General features: G+C 47.6%; 1 protein-coding gene across 2 annotated transcripts in view; it reads left to right on the forward strand.

Annotated features, from left to right (window-relative positions):
- Positions 1-7,797, forward strand: part of Smg5 (SMG5 nonsense mediated mRNA decay factor) — a 36,467-nt gene extending 28,670 nt beyond the window's left edge. For both annotated transcript variants that reach the window (XM_048356556.1, XM_048356557.1), the window contains exons 17-22: positions 3,276-3,335; positions 3,978-4,137; positions 4,513-4,603; positions 5,405-5,479; positions 6,001-6,139; positions 6,417-7,797. In XM_048356556.1, coding sequence (XP_048212513.1) covers positions 3,276-3,335; positions 3,978-4,137; positions 4,513-4,603; positions 5,405-5,479; positions 6,001-6,139; positions 6,417-6,500 — 609 coding nt within the window. In that variant the 3' untranslated portion in view covers positions 6,501-7,797. The remainder of the gene's footprint in view (positions 1-3,275; positions 3,336-3,977; positions 4,138-4,512; positions 4,604-5,404; positions 5,480-6,000; positions 6,140-6,416) is intronic.
- Positions 7,798-10,892: the final 3,095 nt, after the last annotated feature.

Raw genomic sequence — 10,892 nt, forward strand, 5'->3', positions numbered from 1 at the left:
AAAAAGTCTATGTGGCTCAAGTGGTAGAGCGCTAGCATTGATCAAAAGAAGTTCAGGGACAGTGCCTAGGCCCTGAGTTCAAGCTCTTGGACATCTGCAAAAAAAAAAAAAAAAAAAAAAAAGCTCAGGGATAGCACTCAGGTCTTAAATTCAAGCAAACCCCAAGACTGAGCTAGGACTCTGGGGTTGAACAAACCTGAGTTCCTCTGTTTACTTGTTTTAATTTTTCCCTCAGGGCCCTGTGCATGCTATGCAAACAAACACTATACTACTGAGCTGTACTCTAAAACCCCAAACCTGAATTTGTTTGCTTTATACTGGTATTATGGCTTGAACTTAGGGCTCTTGCTCTCACTCAGGCTTTTCACTCACAGCTGGCACTCTACCACTTGAGTTATACCTCCACTTCTGGCTTTTTGCTGGTTAATTGGAGATAAGAGTCTCACGGACATTTCTGCCCTGGTTGGCTTTGACCCTCAATCTTTCTCAGATCCAGCCTCCTAAGTTGCTAGGATTATAGGCATGAGCCATTGGTGCCCAGCCCTGAATTATTTATTTTATTTATTTATTTTTTGTATGTTGTGCTAGCCCTGGGGCTTGAACTTGGGGTCTGGGTGCTGTTCCTGAGCTCTTTTGCTCAGGACTAATGCTCAACCACTTGAGCCATAGTTCCACTTTTGTCTTTTTGGTGGTTAATTGGAGATAAGAATCTCACAAACTTTCCTGCCTGGGCTAGCTGAACCACAGTCCTCATATCTCTGTTTTCTGTGTCTAGAATTACAGGTGTGATCCATGAACATCTGGCTTTGTTTTTGTTTTTAATTTTTTATTGTTATTAAGTAGTTGAACAAAGGGCTTACAATTTCATAACTCAGGTTATGAGTACAATTCTTCTTGGACAATGTCTCCCTTCCTTTTGTTCTCCCCCATTTCCCTCCTCCTGCTCATACTCATAAGTTACATAGTTCATTTTTTACATAGTGTACATTCAGTACAATAAGTGCCTTTGCACCACTGGCACCCAGTTGTTTTATTGTTGTTTTTGTTTTTGCCAGTCCTGGGCTTGGACTCAGGCCCTGAGCACCATCTCTGGCTTCTTTTTGCTCAAGGCTAGCACTCTGCCACTTGAGCCACAGCGCCCCTTCTGGCCGTTTCTATATATGTGGTGCTGGGGAATTGAACTCAGGGCTTCATGTATACAAGGCAAGCACTCTTGCCACTAGGCCATATCCCCAGCCCCAGCCTGCTTTTTTTTGCCAGTCCTGGGCCTTGGACTCAGGGCCTGAGCACCATCCCTGGCTTCTTCCCGCTCAAGGCTAGCACTCTGCCACTTGAGCCACAGCGCCACTTCTGGCCATTTTCTATATATGTGGTGCTGGGGAATCGAACCCAGGAGCTTCATGTATACGAGGCGAGCACTCTTGCCACTAGGCCATATTCCCAGCCCTATTGTGTTTTTTTGAGACAGGATTGGCATCAAACTCTGCATTTATTGGCATAGGCTGCCATGGTCCAACTGCTACACCTGAGTTCTTCTCCTGGCTGTTACGCTGATTTAGGGGCAAGTACTCTGCAGAGCAGTGGCTACCAGGAACCACTGCACCTACTCTTCCCACATCTGTGTAAGCTGTTGCACTACTATATCAGAACCTTGGATTGGTCCAATTCTCCTTGGGGGAGCTACACAAGTAGCTCTATTTCCTTTCTGGAACATAGGGTTTCTTCCTTTCCCTTTCCTTTTCCTCCTCTCTCCTCCTCCCCTTGCCCTCCTTTCCTTTTGTCAGTTCTGAAGTTTGAACTCAGGGCTTTGTGCTATTAGTCCATCATTTGATCTACACTCCCAGAGGGAACATGAAGTTTCATAATGACAATTTTGGCATAAAAGTAAGTCTCACAGGCTTGGTTTTTGCAGTGACAAGAGGGAAAGCTTGTCCACACTGCTTCCCTTCATGCTAGTTTGCCAACTGGCTTGTGAAGAAGTGGCCTCTGCACTCTGGTCTGCTCTTGTTCTTTCTTCCTCTACCAGTACTTGCCAGATGGACTCTGTGGGCATTTTGAGCAGGACAATTCTTTTTTGTGCAGGAGTCTACAATGATGGAACTGGATCTTGTATAACCATAGGAATTAATCGAGGGGGAAATTGAAATAGAAGTACTACTATAACCATAGACTGTTGTTTTACTAGTTTTCCCTCCCAGTTTTGTGAAGGCTCCCACATTATATTTTTACACCTAAATTCCCTAATCTGTGACAATTCGTATTTTTCCTTGTTTTTCACAACTTTGACCCTTCTGAAGGCAATTGGTCTATTTTGTAGTTTCCTTCAATTTGGGTTTGTTGGGTGTGGTATCGTGATTAAAATGAGATCTGATGGTTCAGTAGGAGCCTTTGGTGGCTCCTATATCTTACAGGATTACAGCTCCAACCTTCTTTATGTTCAGACCATGTTAAGGAGTTTAGGCTTTATCCAGAATAGAGAAAATTCATTAAAAAAAAAAAAAAGACTTTCAGGCTGGGCTGATGGGCATCAGATGGTTTTAAAAGGTTGCTATTTAAAAAAAAAGGTTGTTATAATTGCTTTTAGAGAAAAGGGTTGACAGTAATGAGGGTGTTGGAATGGCCAAGGAAAGAGATGTTATCTTTGACTTGAATTTTTATGCAAGTAGAGGGAGGTAGAAGGGTTGGGATGCTGATCAAGGGGTTTAGTTGATAGGGACTGATCAGGTTAATAACCTGTGCTGAGAGGGAAACAAACATAGTTGTGAGCTTTATGACTCAGGCATATGACGGTTCACTTAGCAAGTGAGGGCATATGGAAGGGAAAATTAAGTGTGAGGGAGCAGGTAGATACATGAGGCTGAGCAGGTCTGGGCTGAGCCTGCATATTGGAAGACATTAGCAAGGGATGATGATAGAAGTTGGTGGGTGCCTGGTTAATATCCTCTAGAGGGGAGGGAGACCCAGCTAGGAAGAACAGAGGAGCAGAGATCAGGTCTTGGCACACAACCAGGTGGTATCCTGCATGGTGATAGTACTCACCTGTCTGCTCTCTCCCCTCAGGGCTACATGGAATGGCCTTCAGTGGCTGGCTAGAAGGGTTGTCAAATGCACCAAAGGATGTTTCCTTTTATATTCTTCCCTTGCCCTCCTGTAATAGGAACGACAGGACAGGACATGAGTCACACCCCTTTCAGATCCTACAAAGGCCACTTGGTCTTTCTGATCTTTGGAGGAGGGATGTTCCCTACTTCCTCAAAACCTCACTTTCCTCGTAGGCACAAGAGGAAGCTCGCCGGAATAGACTCATGAGAGACATGGCTCAGCTACGACTACAGGTAGGAAATCAGCCAAATACTCCTGTTCTTGTTCTAGCTTTTGTTTAAACTCACTGTCAGATGTTCTCCACTTTAACTGCAGACTAATACTTTCTGCCACTGCATCTCTTTGCTTCTTCCCAATCACCTTCCTGATCTCCAGATTAGTGTCCCTACTGCCCTGCCTTGACTGAACCTGTGCCCTTTTTCTGCCTTTTCTGTCTCTTTTTCCTTTTTAAAAATCTTTCCCTTGGGGCTGGGAATGTGTCTTAGCAGTAGAGAGTGCTTGCCTCGTATACATGAAGTCCTGGGTTCGATTCCTTAGCACCACATATATAGAAAAGCCAGGAGGGGTGCTGTAGCTCAAGTGGTAGAGTGCTAGCCTTGAGCAAAAAGAAGCCAGGGATAGTGCTCAGGCCCTGAGTCCAAGCCCAAAGACTGGCCAAAAAATAAATAAATAAATAATCTTTCCCTTAAACTTTATTTCTGCCTATTATCCTCCCCTCCCCAGCCAGATTATTGATAAAAAGATTTTCCTGTCCCCAGCAACAGGAGATGCCCTATAATAGCCACTTCACTGCTGGCTGCCTGGTTTCTCTTGCTCTCTCCTTCTACTCAGGCCGCAGGGCCCCATGCAACTCCACCTACTCCTTCTCTCACCAGCTCGAGGTCTCCCAGCTGGAGGGAAGCCTGCAGCAGCCCAAGGCCCAGTCAGCTATGTCTCCCTACCTCGTCCCTGATACCCCAGCCCTTTGCCACCATCTCCCTGTCATCCGCCAGCTGGCCTCTAGTGGCCGCTTCATTGTCATCATCCCAAGGACAGGTAAGTATATTAAGGAGGTAGGGGTCAGTAGAGTGTGTCTGAAGGGATTGAGAAACCCTTATTTTGGGTTCAGGTTATATAGTGACCTTGGTCAAGTTCTGTTACCTCTGAACCCAGTCATTTCATTTGTGGGGTAACAGTCTGCAGTAAACCCTGCCTATAAGACAGTAGAGAGAAATAGATAAGAAAATGTAAAGCACTTAACAAATTGCCAATTACATTGCTAGCAGAGGGATCTGATTTCAAAGAAGTTCAAGAGCCTTTTAAGTTCCTTTGGTGGCGCATACCATTTGGAGTCCAGGTACTTCCTGCAGAGCCCATATTGGCAATCTGAGCCCAGTGTTTTGTCTTTCCTCACCCTACCCTGTCCACCAGTGATTGATGGCCTGGATTTGCTGAAAAAGGAACACCCAGGGGCCCGGGATGGGATCCGGTACCTGGAAGCAGAGTTCAAGAAAGGAAACAGGTGAGTACAGGTGGCTAGACCTGTGTGGATCTTGCGTCTGTCATCTGTATAGCGTGTGCTTAGGATGCAGGAGCAGTTTATTTTCTGTGGGTTAGACACACCTTAATCAGTCAGAGTCTTGGCTACTGAACTAGTGAGTGATCAGAGGAGCCAAGAGCCCTGTGGGTAGCACCGTGCTATGTCCTTTTCCTCTAAGGTAAGCTTGTTGATACTGGGAGAAAGGCATGACATCCACCCTGACTCTAGGCTCTGGACTCCTTTGCAGGAGCTCTACTGAATGAGGGTTGGGACCAGGATCACCTAGGGTGGAGTGCCTACCTTTATCCAGGGCTTCCTTCCTCCTCACTGAGCTAGAGGGTAGCCAGGTGGAGCATTTTGGGGAGGAGAAGGTGGCAGCGGTTGCAGGTGCTCACCCCAGGTCCAGGTCCAGCCTTGTGACCTTTGGGACTGAGGGAAAACTCAGCAGGGAGTATAGGGGATAGGAAAAGAGTGTCCTCCCCATTGGCAGACCTGCCTGGCCTGGAAACTACACAAAGCTGGCTTGTTTGGACATTGTCTTCAGAAGCCCCAACTAGAAAAGCATCTGCTGCTTCTGCTCTCCCAGACCTTCCCCTGGGAGGAACCAGAAAATCCCTTCTATCAGAGGAGAACAGTAAACTGGCTGTGTCCAGGAAGCCACTTTCAAAATGGCTCCAGATAACCCTTTCCTGCGAAACCAGGTGTCTAGAGCCACAATAGCCTGCTTTGTTTAAGGTGCCTCCTTGTCCCTTACCCCTGCCTCATTCTACGGCTCCTTTGCAGGTACATTCGCTGCCAGAAAGAGGTGGGAAAGAGCTTTGAGCGGCATAAGCTGAAGAGGCAGGACACAGATGCCTGGTAAAACTTTCAGCCCTTTATCCCAGAGCTTCTGTCAGAAGATGGTATTGCTAGCAACTCCATGAACTTCCCTCGGAGCAGGACAGGTTTAGTTGCTCCAGCCCTAGATTCCTCTGCCTCTGCAGGTGGGGTCAGCTGGTCAGCCTTTGAAACCAAGGTGCTTGGGCTCAGCATTACTCAGTGGACCCATCTCTTGGGTTTTTTTGTTGTTGTTGTTGGTGGTGGTGGTCATGGGTCTTTATTTGGAGATAAGAGTCTCACGGATTTTCCTGCCTGGGCTGGCTTTGAACTGTGGTCCTCATGTCTTAGCCTCCTGAGTGCCTAGGATTACAGGTGTGAGCCACTGGCGCCCGATTGTGGGTGCCTCTGCCTGCTTCCCCAAGCTCATCCTCTAGGCCCATTTTCCAGGACCCACTGCCATCAGCTGTCTTCTGTTGCTCTTCCAGTCCCCAGACAGCCCTTCCCCCTGGAGATCCTCGTTTTCAGGTTGTGCTAATGCTAGATCTTCTCCCCTGCCCCAGGACACTCTATAAAATCCTGGATAGCTGCAAACAGCTAACTCTGGCACAGGGAACAGGAGAGGAGGACCCAAGTGGCATGGTGACCATCATCACAGGTCTTCTACTGGACAACCCCCGTGCATTGTCTGGGCCTATGCAGGTGAAGTGGACTATAGAGAAGAGGTGCCAGGGTGCTAGGGATTTAGCTCAGGGGAAGAGCGCCTGCCTGGCAAGTGCAAGGCCCCGAGTCCAGTCCTCAGCTGTGGGAGGGTGGGGGTGGGGGGAGGTATAAGGGAAGAGGTGCCAGAGAAATCCATTCTCAAGCGCTCCAGACAAGCTGCCTTTTTTCTTCTATTATCCCTCTCAGCCCGCCCAATGACCCGTTCACAGTTCAGAAGGTTAAACTCTTCCCCATCTTTCCTTCTCTCACTGCACAGGCAGCCCTGCAGGCCGCTGCCCATGCCAGCGTAGACGTCAAGAATGTTCTGGATTTCTACAAGCAGTGGAAGGAGATTGGTTGAGACTGACCCCAAAGCCCTGTAGTGGGGCTGACTCCAGATCTCTCCTGCTCTCCCTGGCAGCCAGGAACACCACCTGTAGTCACCCCACCACACGAGGACTCCCACGCACACAGGAAGGAAGCCCAGCTGCACAGAGGCTGCAGGGAGGGCCCAGGATCCAGCTGGGAGGGTGGGGTCCCCCTGTTGCCAAGAAAATGTCAGGAAAGTGAGGGAAGTGCTTGGAGCAGAAGAGGCTTGTGGGTCCCTAGCCAAACTGCCCTCCTGCTGTCCCCCAGGGACAGATGACAGGCATGCCTCAGATCCTGTACCCCTGAGGGGCAAAGATGGCAGAAGGGGCCCTTTGTCATCATCAATGATGCAGGGTGGCTGGGGCCAGGAGTTTGGACCCTCCAGGTCCTGGGGCAGTTGGGCAATACCAGATGTCTGAGTGGTTCTCTGCAGACCCTTCCCCTTCTCAAGGACCACCCTTCCTCCTTTCATCTTTCTTTTGGGGGCAGAGCAACCCAGGAGCCAGCCGAGAAGGCTCTTAAGGAAACAGACCCTGGAATGGCCTGTGCTCAAAGCAAGGCCGGGTTTGTGTTCTCTCCTGCCACAGGGGCCACATGCCCAGAGGCCACACTTCTGCTTCCCGCCTGCCTCTGCACAGCTTTCGGGGCAGGGAGAGGCCCACTCAGGGTCGCAGGCAGGCTGGCCTGTATGCCACTGTGGTATCTTGGCCCACCAGCCCTACAGTTGTGCTTTTTGCTCGTAGCTGCTGTGCTGAGTTGGGGTACCAGTGAGAGGTGAGGGCACCTCCCTTACTATTTAAGGAATGCTGAAGACAAAGGGCCAACCTTCTGTTGGAGGCAGGAAGGAGGTGCTCCAGGGAGCTCCTGGGTCAGGGCCTCTGTCCTGATGGACTTCCTCTCCTTTTGTCTCCAGGTCTGGAGGCCTGGTAGGGCTGAGCAAGAGCTGGCTTTGGGAGTGTTGTGAAGAAGTGGGAGCAGAGATCATGAATAGCTCAGGACAGTAAATGGGTGCTCTGAGAGCAGGGCCGTGGAGGAGGCTTTGGCTAGGGCTGCCTCAGCCTCTCCTCTCAGGCTGGAAGCATGGTGGGCCTGGGGGATGGATCTCTTTCCTGCCTTCCCCACTCCAGTGCTGGCCTATCTCCAGGGCTATGCTTGGAGGAGTAGGCCTCATGCCTCCCTCCTTGAAGACAGCATGTTTTAGGAAAACCTGAGGGCAGTGGGGTCACCCCACCCCTAATTCTTGGCAGAGACTGAGACGCAAGCATCACTTAATAAAGACCCCAAGCTCACTTGTCCACTGTCCTTTCTGTTCAAGAACCTTGCTGGGATGTAGAGGCTGCCGGAGAGCACTTCTTTTTTTTTTTTTTGCCACAATTATTCTGTGTTTTTTAAAGAAATTAGTTATTGTTACTCTCTTGCTGAGACTCACTTGGGAATTAAACTTCCCCATATATATATACATACATACATACACACACATACATACATACAGAATGCAACATATTAGGGTTCAGTGCTATCTGTGGCTTCAGACATCTGCAGAGCAGCTTTAAATGCATCCTGCACAGATAGGGCTGGCTCACCACACACTTCTATCTGTGGTATTAACAGTTCCCTGGGGGTACGATAGTGAGAAAGGCCTTGGACACTAAGCAGGGGACTCTAGACTCCCACCCTTACAGAGATGGATGCCACTAGCCCTGGAGGTTTGTTTACATGCCCTCGTGGTTTATGACTAGGCTAGCAGGACCCAGGGATGTTGGGATGACATGAAGAGCACTTCTAAAAGGCCACTGGGAAGTGGACTAGTTGACACAATAGACAGTGCGAGTGAAAGCTCTGGAGATGATTTTTGCAGTTTTTACTTTTTTAATAGGGGAGTGTTCCCTCCCCCCCCCTTCATCCAATCCTTGGGCTTGAACACAGGACCTTGCACATTCCAGGCAAGCTCTGTACCACTGACCAACATCCCTAACCCTTATTCTATTAGGTTGTACCAACATCAGACAGACCTGCCATGGTGCCTTCCCAAGGGTAGTGACCCAAAATAGTTTCTAAAACAGTGCCATTTGGTGCAATTTGTCCCTTGCCCTCAAGAGTGTGAAGGGAGTGGAAAGACCTTCCCTCTTCATGGATTGGTAGAATCAGTATTGTGGAAATGGCCAAAAGTGATAGACAAATTCATTGCAATCCCCATCAAAATCCCAATGATGTTCTTTACTAAGAGAAAACAATCTCAAAATTCATATGGAACAACTAAAGAATAGCCAAAGCAGTTCTAGACAAAAGCAGTGTAGGCAGTATCACAGTACCAGATTTCAAACTCTACTACACAGCCATAATAACAAAAACAGCTTGGCACTGGCACAAAAGTAGACCTGATGAATAGTGGAACAGGTTAGAAGACCCAGAAATAAAACCACATAATTGGGCTGGGAATGTGGCTTAGTGGTAGAGTGCTTGCCTAGCATGCATAAAGCCCTGGGTTTGATTCCTTAGCACCACATACACAAAAAGCAAGAAGTGGCGCAGTGTAGAGTGCTAGCCTTGAGCAAAAGAAGCCAGGGACAATGCTCAGGTCTTGAGTTCAAGCCCAGAACTGGCACCAAAAAAACCAACCACATACCTAAGTCATCTGATAATTGACAAAGGAGCCAGACATACAGTGGAAAAAACAGGCTTTTCAACAATTAGTGTTGGGGAAAGTGGGCAGCCATATGCAGGACACTAAAAGTGAATCCCTGCTTGTTACAATGCATGAATATCAATTCAAAGTGGATTAAAGACCTCAACATCAGACCTGAAACTACTGCAAGAGAGAGTAGGAGAGACACTAGACTAGGTATGGGCAGGAACTTCCTGGGAATGTGGCCTAGTGGTAGAGCATTTGCCTTGTATGCATGAAGCCCTGGGTTCGATTCTTCACCACATATATAGAAAAAAACAGAAGTTGTGCTATGGCTCAAGTGGTAGAGTGCTAGCCTTGAGCAAAAAGAAGCCAGGGACAGTGTTCAGGCCCTGAGTTCAAGGCCCAAGACTGGCACAAAAAAAAGTTTCTGCACAGCTAAGGATATAGTTACTAAACTAGAGAGCCAACCAACTGGGAGAAGATATTTACCATCAATACATCAAAGGCCTAATATTCCAAGGAGCTCAAGAAACCTGTCCCAAATTTAATATGCCAACTACTAAATGGGCAAGTGAGCTAAGAGACTTCTCAGAAGAGGTAAGAATGACAAATTTGAGGAAATGCTCATCCCTGGCTATAAAGGAAATGCAAACAACCCTGAAATAAATACCATCTTACCCCAGTTTGATAGGCCAACATTTTGAATTCTAACAAATATTGGCAGGGATGTGGGGAACCCTACTGCACTGTTGGTGGGAATGTAAATTAGTACAACTACTCTGGAAAAGTCTGGAGGTTCCCCCCAAAATTAACATACACCTTCCCTACAACCCAGCACACATACCACTCCTTGGTATCTACCCTAAGCATCATAAACTAGGATATGATCTGGACACCTGCATATCCATCTTCATTGCTGTACTATTCACAATAGCCAAGGTATGGAAACAACCCAGATGTATAGTTCATTTGCAACACAATGTCCAGTGAGTACCATTTGTTCGTTCTTTGTGTCCATTTCATTTCTTTTCTTTTTTTTTTTGGTCAGTCCTGGGGCTTGAACTCAGGGCCTGAGCACTGTCCCCGGCTTCACTTTGCTCAAGGCTAGCACCCTACCACTTGAGCCACAGTGCCACTTCTGGCTTTTTTCTATATATGTGGTGCTGTGGAATCGAACCCAGGGCTTCATGTATATGAGGCAAGCACTCTACCTCTAGGCCATATTCCCAGGCCTGTGTCTCCATTTCTGTGCCTGCCCTTATACTCCCAAAGACATATAAACAGAACAACATAAAACAGCAAAAAAGAAAAACCCTTGTTTTCATTTCCTGAAGTTTTGATATTTTTTTATGATCTGATACACATAGGCATTGTGTTTTTCTGTTTCTCTCCTAAGAGTATCCTCCTTTGGTCTCACTGTGTGTCAATGCCTAGAAGTACCTGCCCTTTCACAGAAGTTTTTCTTCAAGTTAATGTCTAGTTTAGGTCAGCCTGGCACATCCGTTCTGGCTGAACCAACATTTGCCAAAGACATCTTAGCCCTGCCTAAGCAGAGCAGGGTGACATTATTTGAACATGTCAGAATCAAGATTTGTGTATGCACACACCAGTTCTGAGACACTTGCTTTTTCCTTTCTTTTTTCAAGACCCATCTACCACACCTCTAGTTCTTGCTCTTTACTGCTTAGTTGGAGTTAAGAGTATGGGCTTTGGGTTTGGAGGCATGGCTCAGTTAAAGTGCTAGCCAACGAGTGA

Source organism: Perognathus longimembris, chromosome 11 (genome assembly GCF_023159225.1).
Source record: "Perognathus longimembris pacificus isolate PPM17 chromosome 11, ASM2315922v1, whole genome shotgun sequence".
Lineage (NCBI taxonomy): Eukaryota > Metazoa > Chordata > Mammalia > Rodentia > Heteromyidae > Perognathus > Perognathus longimembris.